This window comes from Ursus arctos, unplaced genomic scaffold (genome assembly GCF_023065955.2).
Source record: "Ursus arctos isolate Adak ecotype North America unplaced genomic scaffold, UrsArc2.0 scaffold_7, whole genome shotgun sequence".
Classification (NCBI taxonomy): domain Eukaryota; kingdom Metazoa; phylum Chordata; class Mammalia; order Carnivora; family Ursidae; genus Ursus; species Ursus arctos.
Genome location: NW_026623089.1, coordinates 50,902,488 through 50,923,540, shown reverse-complemented (window position 1 = coordinate 50,923,540; position 21,053 = coordinate 50,902,488). Strand labels below are relative to the sequence as shown.

Sequence of the window (21,053 nt, the reverse complement as noted above, 5' to 3'; positions counted from 1 at the left end):
AAAGAAACAGGGCTTCCTGCCAAGCCCCCTAAAAATGCCCGCAGGCCTCTTACTCATTCACTACCATTATTTCAGTTTATCTGTCTAAGGATGCTTTATTTCTTATCTCATTCTCTTCCCACCACCTAGCGGACACATAGTTGGCACTTACTGCCTGTTTATTGAATTGAGCGGAATTGGGTCTCAAGAGTTAGAGGCAATTCTCTGAAGAAAAAAATAAAAGAGAAATAGTTTTAGCAGTGAATAGAATCAACGAATCTGAATTTCAGCAATGGAATAAAGCTTGGAAGTAATAAAATGTATTTACTCTAAAGTTAGATTACTTTGAAAGGGTTGTTTTTAAATGCCGATCTGGGAAAACTGCTCAGAACTTAAACTATAACTAAGACTATTTGTCATTCTTTTCCCTGCCCCCCTGTTTTAACCCTTTAACTGTGGGTCTTTTTTTCAAAGGGAATAAGATTTAAGGTTTAAAAATCAGGCATCTACTTTAATCTCACAATCATAAAATGTATAGGTAAAATATACAGGAAGTGAGAGCTTTTAAATTTTGCATTTGTTAATCGTTTCGTACCTTGCCTTGTTCCTAAAAAGAATTTGAGGTGATAAATGAGGACTTCAGGTAGAAAAGATAAAGGTAAATTTCCTTTTATCAGAGAGTTAAAAGGAAGTTTGGCCAACGTACAGTAGACAAGTAAGGAGATACCTAAAGGGATCACATAACTTAGAAGAAATATTGAGTAATTATATGATTTATTTGAGGTCACATGACCATTATTAGCTAAGCTGGAACTAGAAACCAAATCACCAAATTCCTATGCATGTGTTCTTAACACGTATGTCTTAACTAGTCAGGTGTTTTGGTGACTGGTGCTGCACAGGTTCGAGAAGCATTTGTTAAGATTATTACTGACCAGGGCAGCCTGGATGGCTCAGTCGGTTAGGCATCCGGACTCTTGATTTCAGCTCTGGTTGAGTTCTCAGGGTCATGATCTCCGGATCATGATGCCGGGCTGTGGGATTGTGCCCTGGGTTGGGCTCTGTGCTCAGCACAGAAGATTCTTGCTAGTTAACAAAAAGCATTTTGTGAATTAATCCGCTTCTTAATTGTTCTACTTTTTTTATTTGGAAAAGATGGGTACTAAAAAAGCTGTTTCTGCTTAGACAGTGTGAAGAAGGAGGAGGAAAGTGCATTTCCTGTCATTTCCTGGTTGATGGCTTAAAAATGTCAAGCTTTGTTTTGGCTTTCCTAGATAGACTCTGCCAGTTGATCACAAATAGAAGATGCCTTTCTGGTCCTGTGTACCTTTAGAAGCTGTCTTCTTTGGAACTTCTTGAGTTGATCCTTCAGTGATAGAACACTGACTTGGAAAGATCTAGAACAGAGGATGACAACCTTTGAATATATAGGCAGGTTAAGTTACATAATCCTCTCTGCCTTTGCTTGACATACAAAGCCCTTCCCAGGGTGACTGGAGCTTTCCTTTCTAGCCTCATTTCTTTTGCTGAGGCGCAACCAGCCTGTTTTTCTTGTCTAGTCAACCATGTGCTCAAACACATCCGAGCGTTTGCCTGTTTTCTCCTTTCTGCTTGGGCTGTCTGATCCCTCTGTTCTCCATCTGGCAACCTCTGCCTTTCCAGGCCTAGCTCCTTTCTTCTGTGAAGAGACCACGTAGCAAAGGCAAAAATGAAAGTTAATCTAGCAGCTGTGTGAAGAGTAAATTAGAAGAAGGAAGTCTGGAGGCAGGAAGGCCAGTTTTAGGAGACAGTGAAAGTCCCACAGACCTGAGCTGTGCAATATAGTAGCACCTAGCCACATGTGGCAATTTAAATTAAAATTAATTGAAAGAAGCCAATCTGTAAAGTCTACATACTGGATGATTCTGACTGTATCATGTTCCAGAAAAGGTGAAACTGTGGAGACAGTGAAAAAGATCAGTGGTTGCCAGGGATTTGGGGCCTGGGAGGGATGAATAGCCAGAGCCCAAGGATTTTTAGCGCAGTTCTCTATATGATACTATAATGATGGATACATGTCCTTATGGATTTGTCAAATAGTTAAGCAGATGCTTAACTGACTGATCCACCCAGGTGCCCGCCTTTGAGTATATTTTTATTATATATTTTTCTTTCCCCACCTACCCCTACCCTTAAAATGGAGACATAAAATAATTAAATAAAATTCATTCTTTAGTAATTACCTCCACCAGGGTAAGAATATTGGCTATTTGCAAAAATGTTTTAATGGTTTTGTTAGGTGTACTCATGATTGTTTTATTTTTTGATGAAAAATCGTTGCCATATATCAGCCTTCTGGCATTGCTGCCTTCAAAGACCTTTCACTTAATTGATCTAGAAGTCATTCCCGATTTTTTTACCCCTCAATCTACTCACCCCCCTGCACCTCCCAGTTTAAGAGTAGGTCCTACTATTTCTTCCTCCAAAAGAACTAATTCTCCATTTCCGCTTTCATGTCTTGTTTTAAGGCACTGCCCTCTCTCTCCTGCACGACCACAATAGACCCTAACTGGTCACCCTGCTTCCCTTTGCCCGCTAAGATCACTTTGCCACATAACAGGCAAAATGACTTTTTAAAAAGAAAATCAGATCATGTCAATCTCTTGTTTAACACTCCTGCTTCTTACTGTATTTAGAAAAGATTCCACACATTTTTTTTTTTTTTAAGATTTTATTTATTTATTCGACAGAGATAGAGACAACCAGCGAGAGAGGGAACACAAGCAGGGGGAGTGGGAGAGGAAGAAGCAGGCTCATAGCGGAGGAGCCTGATGTGGGGCTCGATCCCAGATCGCCGGGATCACGCCCTGAGCCGAAGGCAGACGCTTAACCGCTGTGCCACCCAGGCGCCCGCCCCAGATTCCACACATCTTAACCTGGCCTAAAAGGCTCTTTGTGATCTGGCCCTTGCCATTTTATCCAATCCTATCACCACACCTTCTCCCCTCACTGAACTTTAGCCGCTCTCACCTCCTTCCACTTCCTTAAATATACTCAAACTTTCCTGCCATGGGGTCTTTTTTCTTGTTTCTCCCTCTGGAGTGTTCTTTCCCAGCTCCTGCATGAATGGTTTCTTCTCAGCTTCAGAACCTCAACTCCAGTGTAACTTCCTCAGAGAAGCCTTCTTTATCCACTCTCCTTGAAGTAGGCTCCCCCTACTCCTGCCCGTACACTTTATGGCATCACCCTTATCTGGGATGAATTTTGTTGGTTTATTTATTTACTTGTATACTCTCTGTCTACTACTGGAATATAAGTTCCACGAGGGCAGGAGACTTATTTTTACTCCCTGTTCTACCCCCCAGTACCTAGAACAGCGCCTGGCTTATGTAGTTGTGATCAGTAAATGTTTAATAATGCTGAATAACTGGATGTTTCCTAAAGGAGTTATAAGAGGAACTCACTCCTCTTCTTCCCTTGCTCTGTCTCTGTGTGTGTAAAATAAATCTCCATGTGTCTAAATGTGAATATCCTTCTAGGCCCTTCATACTTAGTATGAACTAGTGACTTTGTTGCTGAACTTCATTTTTTACTTCATGAAATCATGGCCCACAGCTTTTTGAATGGTTGATTTTAGTTGGAAAATATAGTGAACAATACATCTGGAAATATTCTGTCATGTTTTGATCTGAGAAACTTCTAGAGAATCAGCTGCTGATTTGAAAGTCTTTTATTATGATACAGACAGTCTATTGTCTACAAGAGCCCTGGGTATTACACAGTGTTATATGTGTTTTGCTTTTTTCTGAGCTATTAACTTGAGAGAAAAAACTTGTATTCATTAACTTATGCATGACTTGTAGTCCCTGAGAATAGTTTATTGTATTATTTTTCTTTAGCTGATTTACTGTGCACTTAGGGATTTCTCTTACTCATTTTTCTTCTTTAAACTCAATCGAAAGTTAAATGGTTAAATAGTAGGATTGAGATACTTTCCATTCTGGTTTTTAAAATTTTTCACGATTTCTGTATCAAGCTGTGGTTTATATTTGTGATTTAGCACTTTTGTGTAGCTTTATGTTGATAAAATGAGTGAATTTCCCCATTTACTGTATTCAAATTTAACCTCTTTTAAAGTACTGTAGAATATGGGATATAAATGTAGTGAAAGAAAAATTGACATCTAAGCCCTACATTGGAGTAATCTTGAAGAAAGCGAGTTTGTGTACCATTTGTGGTATAATAAATACATCTGCACATATACACAATCTGGTTAGTGTGACTTTTAATATTTTGATATATTTTTATAAAGCTATTACTATTTGGAAGATTTATATGAAATGACATAATTATTACAGTTATTAGGTAGAAAATAGTTGCATCTAAATAACCCAGAGTAACATTTTAATATTACTTTTTAAATTAAAAAAATTGTATATTCACATTTCAGAAAATTAGAATAAAGGATATACAGATACAGAATTTCCTAAGCAGCATTATAACCACTGTTAACATTTCGTTTTGTATTCTTCCAGTGTTTTACTTCATGCATATGGATTTTTTTGGTTTGTTGTAATCATTCTGTATTTATTTTTATTCCTTTTAAATGAAATATAATGACATAAACATCTTTCTGTAGTGTTGAGTCTTTATAATGATTGTTTTAATGGCCCTATAGTACACTATTTAAAGATATATCTTAATTTACTTAACTGTTCCTCATTGTTGGATAAGTTATTTAAAAAATATTTTAGCTTTTATAACTAACATGATAGTGAATATTTTTGTGAATATTGTTATTACTACATTTAGTATTATTGCTTATAGGGTATATTCTCATTAGTGGAATTCATAGATATGACATTTTTTTATATTTCTTAATTCGTATTAGCAAATCCTTTTCTAAAGAGAGTATGCCAGTTTACATTGCCACTAGAAGGATATAAAACTATTCCATTGTAGAATTTAGCATTTTATATTATTTTTTTAAAAGTAGCTCTATAATTAGGGGAAAAATCATGTTTTAGTTTGAATTTATTAGATGACTGGTGAAGTTGCGTATTTTCTTATGTTTGGTTTCTAGTTTCAGCATCGTAATTGCTTCATATTTTTTCAGTTCCAGTAACATCTGTTTTTTTCTGTGTAGACATTTTAGCCTACTTACCTTGCTTAATTCATGTGCTTCATGAATTGTTTTAGAGATATAGGGTACCTGGCTGGCTCAGTTGGTAGAGCATGCGACTCTTGATCTTGGGGTTGTGAATTCGAACCCCACATTGGGTGTAGAGATTGCTTAAAAATAAAATCTTAAAAAAAAGAGATATAGCAGTTTGCCAATTAAACATATACACTTAAATCTCAGTGATGAATTTGTCTCTCTCTCTCTCTTTTTTTTTTTTACTGTGCTCAGTGGTGCCTTCAAATGAGTTATTCTGAAGAAGGTGTCATACATTGTGGGTTTTTTTTTTTTAAAGATTTTATTTATCTATTTGACAGAGAGAGAGACAGGCAGGGGGAGTGGGAGAGGAAGAAGGAGGCTCCCAGCGGAGCAGGGAGCCTGATGCAGGGCTCTATCCCAGGACTCTGGGATCACGCCCTGAGCTGAAGGCAGATGCTTAACGACTAAGCCACCCAGGTGCCCCAATACATTATGTTTGTACTCCATATTGTTATCCAAGTATATTGTGGAAGCATATATGGGAACAATCTTGATAATTTCATAAATCCAGAAATTTTCTTTGAATCCAGAAACTTCAATGATAGATTATATGTAAAGTATATGTTTCAAATATGTTGAAGTAATGTTTTTTTTTATAATATTTTTTTATTATATTATGTTAGTCACCATACAGTACATCCCTGGTTTTTGATGTAAAGTTCCATGATTCATTAGTTGCCTATAACACCCAGTGCACCATGTAATACGTGCCCTTCTTACTACCCATCACCAGCCTATCCCATTCCCCCATTTCCCCCCCTGAAGCCCTCAGTTTGTTTCTCAGAGTCCATAGTGAAGTAATAGTTTTTAGAAGTCTGAGAATTTATTATTGAATTGTGAATCTTTTTCTTCTGTAGGTTGGAAAAGAGACTGTTCAAACCACTGAGGATCAGATTTTGAAGAGAGATATGCCACCAGCATTTATTAAGTGAGTAATTAAAACATTCTTCTCTTGCTAAGCAGAATAATCCTCTTGTTAGGAAAGAAAATTTAATGATTCCAGGAACAGCTTTTTTTTTTTTTAAAGTATTTACAATTGAAATTTTGACTTTTGATCTTTTAACACTCTGGTTTCCTACTGTTGATTGTATTCACTGCTGTTAGGCATTTTTGACATAATAATTTTTAATAAAACTATAATTTCTGAGTTTCATTGTCTGGAATGGAAGGGATTCAGAAACATTCTGACCTTAGCAGGCATGAATCTGAGTAATACGCTGAACACCTTTGCTCGGAGATAAGGGAATAACAATAGATACAAACTTTAAAAAATTAATTACAATGTATTTCAGTAGCATTTTAAATTTCAGTTATATTTACATATCACCCAAACTCCTACAAATAATTTGCAGGTGTTTTGGCCTATCCTGAGTAAAAGCAGAGATGCTAACTTTTGATTAGTTAAAACTTTGTAAAGTTCTTGATTATGTTGTCTTCGCTCAATGGCTTTATTCTGTGGCAGTCAAGTACCATGTAAAAGTAAAGGCTGACGCATAAGACAAAAAAAAAAATGCAGAACCTCTACAAGTCAAGAGTAAGGTAAGTCTATTCAGTTACAAAAAGAAGGGCAAAGGATTTGAATAGGCACTTCAAAAGAGAGGAAACCCAAATGGCCAAAAAATTATGAACAGGTGCTCTATCTCATTAGTCATCAGTGCAAATTATTCTATTATAACCTCTACATTAAGAAGTCTGATAATATCCGTTGTTGATAAGGATGTGGAGCAATTGGAACTCTCAAACACTGCTATTGGTAATGTAAATTGGTGCAGCCACTTTGGAAAACAGTTTGGTGTTAGTAAAGTAGAAGACAGGTAATTGTTAGAGAAACTAATGCTCATGCACACTAGGATCTATATATGAAAATATTGGTATCAACATTGTTCATGATCTATTTATAGTAGAATGGATGAAAACAATTATGGTATAGTCATAAATTGGAATACTAATCAGTAATGAAAAGGATTGAAAATGGTTAATTTTATGTTACATGAATTTCACCTTAATTAAAAAAATGAATGAATATCAAAAATAATTGAGAGAAATGAATGATAGATATGTAGGCAGGTCCCATTTATTTAAAGTTCAAAAATATGTAGAAATAAACTGTGTTGTTTAAGGATGCCTATTTATGTGGTAAAGAGATAAAGATAAGTAAGGAAATAATGATTGCAAAAATCCGGGTAGTAGTACCTCTCAGAGGAAGGAGGAGGGCTATACTTGGGGAGAGGCACACGGGGGCTTCCAAAATGGTAATAATGTAAAAAAAAAACCCAAACAAACAAATAAAATGGTAATGTATTTCTTGACATAAGTGTTGAGTTATATGGGTGGTTGTTTTATTCTTTATATTATACATATGTTTTATACAATTTTCTGTATGTATGTTACATATCACAATTTTAAATAAAGTGAGAAGTATTCCTTTATTTTTATCCTCCTTATGTTCTATTTTCATTGAACAGATGCAAAATTTCACCCATATTGATGTCTTCTTATTTCTAACTTACTTGTGTGGGTGCTTCTACATAACGGTGTTTCTGTTAATTCTGCAAAATGTTCATGTGTCAGGAAGTAAGGGGCCAGAAGCATCTGTGTTTTTTTGTAGAGCCTGTTTTGTGGGAGTATCTTGTCTGATTTGCCTTCATTGGAATTGGTAACCTCCAAGGTTTCTTCCAGCTCTAACCAATGTGAGCCTACTTTGTTTATGTGCCATTTCATCCACATGGTAATATTAAGAGGAGTCCTGTGCTGTCAGAACTACCATATGATCCAGCAATTCTACTTCTGTATATTTATCCAAAGGAAACAAAATCACGATCTCAAAAAGATACCTGCACTCCCATGTTCATTGCAACATTACTTATAATAGCCAAAACATAGAAACAACCCAAGTGTCCATCAGAGAATGAATGGATAAAGAAAATATGATATGTTTGTGTGTGTATATGGGGGAAGTGAATGAAGGTGGTTGAAAAGTACAGACTTCATTTATAAGATAAGTCCTGGGAATGTAATGTACAGCATAGTAACTATAGTTAACAATACTGTATTGTATATTTGGAAGTTGCTAAGGGAATAGATGTTAAAGTTGTCATCCCCCTCCCCCAAAATTGTAACTATCTTGCTTTCCGTGTACAGACTAGCTCAGAGTAGCCTAATAACGCTAGTTGATGAGGGGAATTCCAACAAATGTGGAATTAATGGCAGAATTAGAAAGTCATAATTATGCCATTTTAATTATGCATAATAAAATTATGCAATTTTAAACAGTTGATTTAGGTAAGCATCATCAATAGGTGAAACCATTGGGAGGTTTTGATCTTTATTCCACCACAGGGAAAAATCCCGGTCTCCATGGAGAATCAGGGAAAAACACTATGTTACAATCAACTGAAAAATTTACTGAGCAATGTTTAAAAAGTACATAACTTAGTATGTTACTTGAAAATAGGATAGAGTATAAACAATATGGCTGTGGTTGTCAAACAAATTTGGGGGGCAAACATTCCACAATTTAAAACGTTATGGTTCTTCATGCTTTTCTTTAGAATGCAAAATGAAGCAGAAAATAACTTTAGTAGATGCCTTGACTCTAAGGGGGAGGGGACAGAGAGGGAAACAGATGGAAGCAATTAATGACATCCTTGGAACTGTTGAGTAGGACATTCTTTTGGGCTGTTTGGTTGATGTTTGGAGGTTTCCAGGGCATGACAGAGTTTCCTCTGTCATCCACTTTTACAAAGACTTCTAAATAGTGCCTGCTTAGGCCACACTAAAGAAAAAAAATGTTTTAAAATTTTATTCTTAGAATAATTTCTGCTCCTAGAATGTTAGAATGTCAGGACTAGAGAAAACAGAATCCTGGTCTTTAGATAGATTTATACCTAAGCAATCTGATATATGTTTAGAGATTTTTCAGGGAAAGATGTATTTTCAGGATTTTTGACATTTTTAGCATTTGGGGGTTATCAAAATCAAATCTTAGTCTATTTGAGTGACTGGCAGTTAAAGGCATGTTGATATGTTGGAGAATGGGTTTAATATCAGTTAAAGATTATATATTTGAGTTAAAACTTTTGATGAGGGGCTTCTAATGCTTGGGCAATTCCTTATTGTAGAAATGAGAACATTTTAATGTAGAGCAAAATTTGCATTGTTACAGAATTCCTTTTTTTGGGTGGAGCAAAAGTTATCTGATCTCTAACTGCCCTAGCATATAGAGTTTACAATTTAATAATTTTACCCAAGATTGTAATAGTAGCCACACTGTTGCACAGGAAGTGTAGGGTTGCAAGATGATTGCTACAGAAACGGTCTCAATCTTCATAAACTTCAGGAGTGTAACGGTCATGCTGTGCTGTTATAATATTGGTTAGATTTGCATAATATTGGTTAGATTTTCCCTGTAAGAAGTCATTTGTTCCTTTGGAGACTGTCAGCAGAAGAGTATTTTGCATCATTGTCAATCTTCATGATCAGGCAGCAACGGCAGTAATATTTATGTGTAATTGACTGATTAATGAGCTAGACACACTAATTGGTTAGTTAAGTATTTATTGATTACCTTCTATTATGTCCAGCGCACCACGTGCTACATAGGATGGCAGTTCTTACCAGTGTATTATGAATGATCACTTGTAAGATGTATTGTAAGTTATTTATTAGTAGTAATAAAATGCCAAAATTTGCAAATGCTTTATTTTTTAAAGTAAATTGAGCATATTCAAAGTCATGTGTATGATAACATCCCTCTCATTCCTGTTTAGTAGGTAATTGTTTTTTTCTTTTAATTTTTATTGAAGTATAATATAGGCACTTGCTTTATATTATGCTTTTTTTTTTAGTAGGAGAGGTATTAATGAAATTATAGCTGTTATGGCTGGAAATTGTGCATAATCCCAGATATACCCGTGGGGAATGTCATACATATGGGTTTTATTCTTTTTTTAAAATATTTTTATTTATTTGACAGAAGGAGAGAGAGAGGAAGGGAGAGAGAGCACAAGCAGGGGGAGTGGCAGGCAGAGGGAGAGGGAGACCAGCAGGGAGCCCAATTTGGGGGCTTGATCCCAGGACCTGGGGATCATGACCTGAGCCGAAGGCAGACGCTTAATGGACTGAGCCACCTAGGCGCCCCCTATGTGGGTTTTATTCTTCTTGTATCATGGAGGAACAAATTTCTACTGCAGAGAAATTTTTTTAAGATGCTGTAAGAAGGGGGTGCCTGGCTGGCTCATTTGGTGGAGCATGCAACTCATGATCTCAGGGTTATGAGTTCCAGCATGTTGGGTATAGAGATTGCTTAAAAAAAAAAAAAACAACTTAAAAAAAAAAGAAGTAAAAAAAATGCTTTAAGAAGTTTTAAATTGAAGAGCTATAACGCGGAGGGGCACCTGGGTGGCACAATCGGTTAAGTGTCTGACTCTTGGTTTTGGCTCAGGTCTGAAATCTCAGGGTTGTGAGATTGAGCCTGGTGTCCGGCTCTCGCTTAGCGTGGAGTCCACTTGAGTTTCTCTCTCCCTCTCCCTCTGTACTCCCTTCCCCCACTTGTGTGCTCTCTCTCTCAAATAAATTTAAAAAAAGAACTGTATTGCAGACTGACTTTCCCTATATAATAGGAATTCAGAGAAGGTGCTATCATTGTAGGTAGGAATAGTAGAAAGAGGCTGCATGTAGGAAGTGGGACTTGGTAAAGATAGATGTGGGGAAAAGGAAAATACTGCGGTTAGAATGAACTACAGGAGCAAGTCGTGGGGCCTGGGAGGAGAGGGACAGTCATGTTGGGAGTGGTAGGAAGTAAGCTGAGGTAGGTTCCGCTGGGTGATAAAGGCCCTTGGAAGCCAGGCAGAGGAATTTGGAACTGGGCAAACTCTTGCAGTTCTTGAGCAGTAAGATGACAGGCTGAAAGTGGTTTTTCACAATTCATAGCCAAATACCGGCTGAGTAATAAAGGCTAGTGAAGGAGGGTAAGCCATGTGAACCTACCAGATTCATTTTCTGCCAGTGTGGATTTGCTTCAGTTGGATTCCTTATAGGTAAAAGATGTTTATGGCAAACTGTTTTATTTGCGTTGGAAAAATTGCTGTGTAGTGTACAATGGCATTTCATTCTTATTTCTGCAGTGGGGCAGAAATGAAAAGGGAGGTGGTTTTTGGACCTTATGCAAGGGTGTTCAGTATCTGAATGTATGAAAACGTGTCACTTGTGAGGTGGCCCTGTGGTACGAGCTCCTTAAAAAGGGCATCAGTGGCTTTGTCTGTTGGCAGGCAAATGATAGTTTGATTTAGAACCGCGAAGTGTTGCCACTTTCCGTTTAGTGCTGCTCTGAACAGTCTGCTTGAAATCATCAAAACTTGGGTTGATTCACCAGCTTGGAATATTTTTTGAAACATATTGTAATGTCTAGGCCTATTGAATAAAAGAATGTTCCTAAAATACTCTGCAAAAGGGTTTATGTACTATTAACAATCTGCGTGATTACCATTAAAAATATTTCCTAGAAAACTGCCTTGTTTTAACTCTTAAACTTTCTTAGGCAGGCCCAATTACAGTAATATTTGTATGGTTTTACCTTGATTGATATTCATGTACAACAAAGAAGAAATTTGAAAAGGGTTGAAACATGCTTACACTTAATTTAGATCTCTTTAGACCTAAAATAGTGGTGCCCTATTTTTAGATCACCAGCCCTTATATTTAGGTTTTCCTTTGCTTATGATCTTGAACCCTCAAAATAATCTGTGGTGAAATTTATATTTTTAAACACTCTTCTCAGTGGAAGTGCCCAGAGTCTCTCTCTTTTTAGAATTAATTCTTTGATCATACCACTCAATGCACTTTGCTTATCTGGGGCTCATATGTGATTCTAATGTTCTATTTTTTAATTTGAGTTTTTTGTGATCCTTTCCATTGCTATTTAAGAGAAGATTTTTGTCTCTTAACATGGATGATCAAGGTTCTGTGAGACAGTTATTCGCATCTGCTGGCTGACTTACTGCATTCTTGACCTAGAGCAAACACTCAGACTTTAAATAGTTCACCTTTGAACTTGCCACATTAAACATAATTGGGTACTACTGTTTTTCACAGACATTCTCAAGCAAAAATGATTTAAGTTTTTAAGTCTTCTCAATAATGAACTGTGAGTCAGTATTATTAGTTTGCGGAAGAGTTCCAAACAGTTTGGCAGGGATTTGATCCTTGGTTTAGTTTGTATACCCTTTCTGATTAAGAAATAAACAAAACTTTAAACGTGCAATCCTTTGGTTTCTATTTCTACAGAGTAATCAAAATCATATGATTGAAAGGAAATCAAGGGACCAAGGGAACTCACATTTATAAAGTACATATTATTGGGCCAGGTACTTACATATTTTCATTTACTGATAACATCAACTTCAGTATATCGATACATTCATTTTACAGGTAAAGAACTGAGGTTTGACAAACTTTAGCTTACCCAAGATCAGCTTGTTATATGGCAGGACATGGTTCCTGTTGGTGGGCTCTTGGCTTCTGAGTTCATGTTCTTTCCACCGTCTGACCTTCCACGAAATCATGTAGTCCATCCTTCTCTCTCAGGCAGTGCTAATTTTATACCACTCGTAGAGGATAACAGTTTACACTTTTCCTAAGCATTTTCGCAGAAGGAATGTTGCAGATGTAGTTTGTGATATATTGCAGTGTCTTGCAACTCTTAAGCTGTAAAGAAGTTAAAGTCATAACATTTTAAGGTTAAAAGGAATCCTAGAGATTATTTACTCCAACTGCTTTATTTTATAGATGAATGGAGGTCATTGGCTATGTCTACCCTACTGCCCCAAACCAAACAGAAACACTATAAATAATTAGACACAAGTATTCCCTTAATTATTACCTTGACTGTTCCTATATAGGTCAAGTCCCAAATCAGGAAATTCTCAAGATTAAAAGTTTTTCCCCACATCTGTTTAAAATCTTTATTGTTCTTTCCTTAGTACAGCAAAAGAACCTTATAAAAATAGCTCCATTTCTTGAATACCTTTTATGAACTGGGTACTTTAAGTTGTATTCTTTAATTCACTTCATCTTGCAGTGAGGAAGCTAAGACCCAGAGAAGCTTAGGAACTTGTTGTAAAGTCTCTCAGTTACATCAGTGGTAGAGGCAGGATTCAAAAAACCCTGGACTGACTCCCACGCTGTGCTCATTCCAGTATGCTAAGACTCTTTCCCTCTTCATTAAAATAACCTCTTATAGCCTAACAGTTTTTGTGAGGCTTAAATGAGTGAGATAATGTATGTGAAAGTACCTGGAAAAAAAAAGACATTGGTGATTATTAGCTTCCGTCCTTAGCTTTTCAATCATTTTTTTCCAGTCCTTTTCTTCAAATAAAATCAGTTGCTTTTTAAGCTTTTCTCAGAGAACATTTTCATTGTCTCCTATGGTAAGGTCTTTAAAAAAACAAAACAAAACATGATTGCTTGTTTTTATTTAAAGCTCTTCCTGTATCTATTGAGATGGTAATGCAATTTTTATCCTTTTGAGATAGACTGGTCTACTACATGAATATAGATTTTGTGATGGTGAACCATCTTTGCGTTTCTAGGATAAACTCTACTTGGTTGTGATTTTAAAAAAGAAAATACAGTGTTAAATTCAATTCGCTAATATATATTTTTAAAGATTATTTATTTGATGGAGAGAGAGATAAGAGAGCGAACAATCAGGGTGGGGAGCAGAGGGAGAGGGACAGGCAGGCTCCTCCCCGAGCAGGGAGCCCAACGTGGGGCTTGATCCCAGGACTCTGGGATCATAACTTGAGCTGAAGGTAGATGCTTAACCGAGTGAGCTACCGAGGTGCCCCACAATTTGCTAATATTTTAAAAGGATATTGCTTCTTTGTTCATGAGGTATCTTGATCTATAATTTCCTTGTTCTGTTCTTATCCAGTTGTGGTGTCAAGGTTATTTTAGCTTCATAAAATAGGATCTTTTTCTAGTTTTTGAAACAGTTTACATAAACATTATCTGTTTTTTGAAAGTTTGGCCAAACTTGTATATAAAACTCTGGGTCTAGTATCTTTTGGAAGAAGAAACTTGATTACTCATTCAGTGTCCTTTTTTTTTTTTTTTTTTTTAAATATAATTCTGGTCTTAAATTCATTTTGAGTCAACTTTGCTAATCTGATACTTTCCTAAGAAGTTAACCATTCATCTAAGTTCACAAATTTATTAGTATGAGGTTCATAGTAACCTATTATTTTTCATCTGTAACACCTCTAGTTATATCACCTTTTTTGTTCAGCATTATTTATTTCTGCCTTTTTTCGTCACTAGTAATCTTAGAGATTTATGTTTTATTATTTTCCCTCAATGGTCATTTCATTAAATTCTTCTGTCATATTTATTAAAGTTTATTATTTGTTTTTTAACTGAAGTAGAGTTGACACACAATGTTATATTAGTTTCAGGTGTACAACATAGGAGATTTGACAAGTTTATATGTTGTACTGGACTTACAAGTGTAGCACCATCTGTCACCATACAACATCATTGACTATATTTCCTATGCTATACATTTTATTCCTATGCTTATTCATTCCATTTTAAGTTTGTTATTTAAATACCTTATTTTCAATATTTCAGTCCTTATGTTCAAGCTTTCTTGTTTTTAAATAAATATATTTTAGGCTCTTAATTTTGTCCTAAGTTCTACAAGTTTGGAAGCAGCTATTGGTATGTTTTGTTATTATTCAATGTATTTAAACTAAAGAAAAGGACACAAACAATTTACCCATTTCTTTCACCCCTGACCTCTGCCTCTGGCAACCACCAATCTCTTCCCTGTATCTATGAGGTTGGTTGCTCATCCATCCATCCATCCATCCATCCATTTATTTGATTGATTAATTTCACATATAAGAGAGATGTTATGGCATTTGTCTTTCTGTCTTATTTCACTTACCGTAGTGCTCTTGAGGTCCATCCATGTTACAAATAGCAAGATTTCATTCTTTTTTAATGGCCAAATAATATTTAATTATATATATACCACAATTTCTTTATCCATTTATCCATTGGTAGACCCTTAAGGTGTTTCCATATCTTGGTTATTGTAATAAGTAATGCTACAGTGAACATAGGGGTGCGTATATCTTTTCAAATTAGTGTTTTCATTTTCTTTGGATAAAAACCCAGAAGCAGAATTGCTGGATCATACGCTAGTTCTACTTTTAGTTTTTTGAGAAACCTCCATACTGTTTTCCATAGTGGCGGCATCAGTTTGAATTTCCACCAACAGCGTGCAAGAGTTCCCTTTTCTCCACATCCTTGTCAACACTTGTTATTTCTAGTCTTTTTGATAATAGCCATTCTGACTGGTGTAAGGTGATATCTTATTGTGGTTTTGATTTGCATTTTCCTGATGATTAGTGATATAGCACATCCTTTCATATACCTGTTGGCCATTTGTATGTCTTCTTTGGAAAAATGTCCATTCATATATTCTGCCAATTTTTAAATTGGATTGATTTTTTTTTTTTTTTGCTCTTGAGTTATAGGAGTTCTTTATGTATTTTGGATATTAGCCCCTTCTCAGATAAATGATTTATAAATATTTTCTCCTGTTCAGTAGGTTGCCTTTTCATTTTGTTGATGGCTTCCTTTGCTGTGCAGAAGGTTTTTAGTATGATATAGTCCTACTTATTTTTACTTTTGTTGCTTTTGTTTTTGTTGTTAGGTTAGAAAAATCATTGTCAAGACCTGTGTCAAGGAGCTTACCATTTATGTTGTCTTCTGGAATATCATGGTTTCAAGTTTTATATTCAAGTCTTTAATCCATTTTGAGTTAATTTTTGTTAGTGATGGAAGATAGGGGTCCAGTTTTGGGGCACCTGGGTGGCTCAGTCGGTTAAGCATCTGATTCTTGATCTCAGCTCAGGTCTTGATCTTGAGGTTGGGAGTTTGAGCCCTGCATTGTGCTCTGTGTTGGGCATGGAGCCTACTTAAGAAAGATAGAGGTCCAGTTTTATTCTTTTGCATGTGGCTGTCCAGTTTTATCAACACCATTTATCGAAGAGACTGTCCTTTCACCATTGTATATTCTTCACTTCTTTGCCATGAATTAGTTGACCATACATATGTGGGTTTATTCTGAACTCTCTGTTCCATTGACTTATGTGTCTGTTTTTAAGCCAATACCATACAGTTTAAATTATTTTAGCTTTGTAACATAGTTTGAAATTAGGGCGTGTGATGTCTCCAGCTTTGTTCTTTCTCAAGATTGTTTTGTTTATTTGGGACCTTTTTGGTTTCATACAAATTTTAGGATTGTTCTATTTCTGTGAAAAATGCCACTGAAATTCTGAGAGGGATTGCATTGAATCTGTATATTGCTTCATGTAGGATGGACATTTTAATGATATTAATTCTTCTAAATCATGAGCATGGAATACCTTTCTGTTTGTGTCATCAGTTTATTTCATTAATGTTTTGTTGTTTTCAATATATAGGTCTTTCACCTCCTTGGGTAAATTTATTCCTAGGTTTGTTATTCTTTTTGATGCAGTTGTAAATGAGACTGTGGATTTTCCAGCTATAGAAACTTTAATAGTTGTAATTTTGGTTGTGAATTCCTCTTTAATAATATGCTTTATTGAGGAGTCCGTTTTAAAAATTTCACAATTCCTTTTATTATCTTTTTATTGTTCTAATTTAAGTGCATTGTGCCCAAAACATGATTAATACAACATCCATTCTTGGAAATTGTTCTGTGATATATGGTCAGTTTTCGTAAGTGTGCTATGTGTGCTTGAAAAGAAAGTATATTCTCTTTTGCTTGGGTTAGGGTTTCTTTATATCAATTAGGTCAACATATAAATATTATTTTAAGATTTTATTTTTAAGTAATCTCTACACCCAGCGTGGTACTTGAGCTCACAACCCTGACATCGAGAGTAGCACGCTCTACTGACTGAGTCACCCAGGAGCCCCTAAATATTACTGATCAAACTTTTTATTGCCTTACTGTTTTGTCTGTTTGAACTATCAGTTTATGATGAAGTATGTTGAAATCTCCTATAATAATTGTAGGCTTGTCAGTTTTTCTCATAATTGTCAGCTTTAGCTTTATGTATTTCAAAGCAATACTATTAGTAGTAAGTGGTTGCAAGGTTATGATTCTCCTGCATCCTAAATTCTGTCAGTTGTTTTGTTATTTATTACCCCTTTTTAAAAAAGATTTTTTTATTCATGAGAGAGAGAGAGCGAGAGCGAGAGAGAGAGAGAGCATGTTTGTGCACATGAGCAGGGGATGGGGCAAAGGGAGAGGGGGAGAGAGAATCTCTAGCAGACTCCCGGCTGAGCACGGAGCCATATGTGGCCTGATCCCACAACCCTGACAGATCATGACCTGAGCCGAAATCAAGAGTTGGACACTCAACTGGCTGAGTCATGCAGGTGCCCATTTATTGCCCTTTTAAAAGAATGACTTTGATTGATGTTAGTCTCCTGTTGACTTGTATCTCCAGATATTTTCGTAAACCCTATCTTCATTTTTGGCAGTTTTTTTTCATAAGTAAAAATATTCTTCTGCTGTGTCTATTCCATTTCATTTTGTGTTTAGATATTTATACCCCTAACTCATTTGTTACATTCTGCCATGGAACAGTGATTGTCAACTTTTTTTTAGCATAAGGACCTTCAAATAATAATAGTGAGATTTTTATTATTATTTGATTAAGAATGGATAAGAACGAAAGATACAACGATTTTATAATGTTTCAAAATAAAATTTTGTTTTATTCATCACATCAGCCTTAAGATACATTAAAAACCTGCTGGTTTCTGTAAGACACACTTGCATCTATATTCTTCTGTTTCTGCTGTAATCTTACCATGAGAGGGAGGAAGGACCATAGAAGCCAATGGACCTACAGGTAGCAGAGTTCTTGCCTGAAACTTGCAGGCTCGAATCTCTTCTCCCTTCACAGATGCCAGATTTGAACAAGGGGTGAAGGAAGTGGGGAGAAAGACTATGACTAATCATTCAGGCTTTAAAGGATTCAAAGGGTATGACTCATACTCTGCCTTTCCAATAAGCGGTCTACCAAGACTTGAAGAGCATGTGGTTTGGGCATTAGTGACACCCCTAACCTTCCTTCCCAACATGGTGCTTCCTCTTCAGTTAATTTCTCGGCTCTGGCAGAATCCTGTTTTGTTTGAAGACCAAGTTAGAACTGGTCCCATACTCTCCTACTCTCATCTGAAAAAAAAGAATTTAGTGAGCCTGTGTGTTTCTGTGTATCTTTTAGCTTTAGTATCTCAGTGTACATGTTCAGCAGAAAGAGATTGGTGTGGCCCTTAAAAGGCTTTGAATGTTTTAAATATGACTCATTGTGGTTTCTAATTTTAGTTTTGGGTGTATACATGCAGTGTCCTATACTATCACTGAGTTAGGAAAGGGAAAAGAATAATTGGTGGATGGGGCTTATAGGATCTTTAAATCTGGGAGCACGGGGTTGGAACAGCCTGTTGTAGTGTTATCACAGTGTACATGTGGGTGAATTGCTACTGTGTACTTTCTACATGAACTAGATTAAAGTTTGTCATTGTACTCTATGTTCCCAGCTCCCTCCTAAAAACTGTAACTATTCTTGTGGCCTTCACTCAGGTTTCTAGATGACTAATGGCTGAGGATCCTTGACCTTTCTCAGAATGGCAACACTAGGACCAAAGCGTATTGGCTAGTCCTAGTCCTGGGATGCCATAGAATGATTCTACTTTTGCTATTTCAAAGAAAAGTTTGTGCCAGATGGCTAGTATATAAAAGAAATGTTTATTTTCACACATCTCCCTGAGACTTTTGTGATCTTCACATCTATAATTTTTTTTAAAGATTAGTTTATTTATTTTAGAGAGAGAGAGAGAGTGTGGGTGGGGAGAGGGGTAGGGGGAGAGGGAAAAAGAATCCTCAAGCAGACTCCCTGCTGAGTGTGGAGCCTGATGTAGGGCTCTATCCCACCACCCTGAGATCATGACCTGAGCTGAAACCAAGAGTCGGATGCTTAACCAACTGAGCCACCTGGGCATCCCATTCACATGTATTATTTTTATTATTACTTTTTAATCCTGTGTATATACACAACAAGATCTGAGGATGAAATGAATCACTTATAGCAGCACTTCCTATTGGAAGAACACTAGAAAGGTTGAACTGTCAGTTGCTGATGCCTGAAATTTCCCTGGAGCTCATTCCTCAGGTTAACAATTTAAATGCTTAAATGCCTGGTGAAGGGAGAATTTTTGAGGTCTCAGCAGTCATTTTCACTTATCATACATTTGACTGAGGCTAGGCTCTAAATTTGGGAAAGCAGGGAGAGTTTGAGGGCCTGACCCTGACCCCACACCCTGGCCTCTCTCTCAGGCTCAGGCCTGGACTTCAATATTATTTTGAAATGATACCATATATGTAGTCAGAGAAAAAGAGGGAGTCTTAAAAGAAGGTGTTGGGGTGCCTGGGTGGCTCGGTCGGTTAAGCATCTGACACTTGGTCTCAGCTCAGGTCATGATCTGAAGGTTGTGAGAGTGAGCCCTGCATCAGGTTCTGGGCTCAGCATGGAGCCTGGTTGGGATTCTTTCCCTCTTCCTCTCCCTCCTCCTAACCCCCCCCCCCCAAATAAATAAATAAAATCTTTAAAAAAGGTGTTTATCATGCAATTAAAATTATTAAATGTAAACACTAACTGTACCACCATTTTTATGACCCCGTTTTCACATTTCTTTTTCTTTTAAATAATAGTGTTTTTTTTTTTTTTTTTTTAAGATTTTATTTATTTATTTGACAGAGAGAGAGACAGCCAGCAAGAGAAGGAACACAAGCAGGGGGAGTGGGAGAGGAAGAAGCGGGCTCCCAGTGGAGCAGGGAGCCCTATGTGGGACTCGATCCCAGGACTCCAGGACCACGCCCTGAGCCGAAGGCAGACGCTTAACGACTGAGCCACCCAGGCGCCCCTCGTTTTTGCATTTCTTAATTTTGAAATATGATGAGCTTCTCAAACTTGGAAGTGATCTGGGTCTTTCTTGACCTCTGAGAGACCCTACACAGATGGGAAGGAAAGGAAGTCTCAACAAAGGTTAAGATAAGAGCAGGAATAGCCTTGACAGTCCATTTTGCCTGCCAAATAATTATGCCAAGGCCAGTCTGGTGGGAAGTGGCAGTGATGGACGTGCTGGGCGCAGTGCACAGGGGGGAGTGCCTCACCGACCAGGTGATCATGTTCTCCTTCTTTCGCCTGTTTCCTTCCTATCTTCCAAATGTTGTTTTGTGTGATGGATATGCTTGTGGCCTGACCAACTCTCTCTTGAAAGGACAGGTCCAAAATGTAAACACCTGCTTTGCTGGGTGTGCTCCAGGGTAATCTGACTTCCATGAAATCAAATTTTCAGGTGTTCTGCTCCACCTCAGTCTTTAGCAGACAGAATGTGTGTGTGTGTGTGTGTGTGTGTGTGCGTGTGTGGGTGAGAGAGAGAGAGAGAGAGAGAGAGGGAGAGAGAGAATAGCCTAAATGGCTATACTGATTAACTTCAGATTTTTTTAAGACAGGGATTTTGTTATAGGACCCTTTCTACCACTTTCCAACATGATTTTGTTTGTTTGCTTGTTTGTTTGTTTTTTGTTTTTTTTTGTGGTGGGGTGAAGTTTAACTTGTTGAATATTTCAGAGAGCTTTTCAGTTTTATGTTATGGAGCAGTATATGTCTAAATAGGCCAGCACACTGTTTCCTTTACATTATTTTGTTCCAGAGCTCTCTCTTCTTCCCTCTGCTAAGTCAGTGAGCTGGGATTGGCTGGTTGATTTTTACAGGGGCCTTCAGAGATTGTTTGGCTTCACGGTGAA

At 36.8% G+C, this 21,053-nt stretch overlaps 1 protein-coding gene across 2 annotated transcripts in view; it reads left to right on the top strand.

Annotated features, from left to right (window-relative positions):
• The window catches only part of VCL (vinculin), a 104,681-nt gene that overhangs the window by 28,853 nt on the left and 54,775 nt on the right, over nucleotides 1-21,053 (top strand). For both annotated transcript variants that reach the window (XM_026504497.4, XM_026504498.4), the window contains exon 2: nucleotides 6,034-6,104. In XM_026504497.4, coding sequence (XP_026360282.2) covers nucleotides 6,034-6,104 — 71 coding nt within the window. The remainder of the gene's footprint in view (nucleotides 1-6,033; nucleotides 6,105-21,053) is intronic.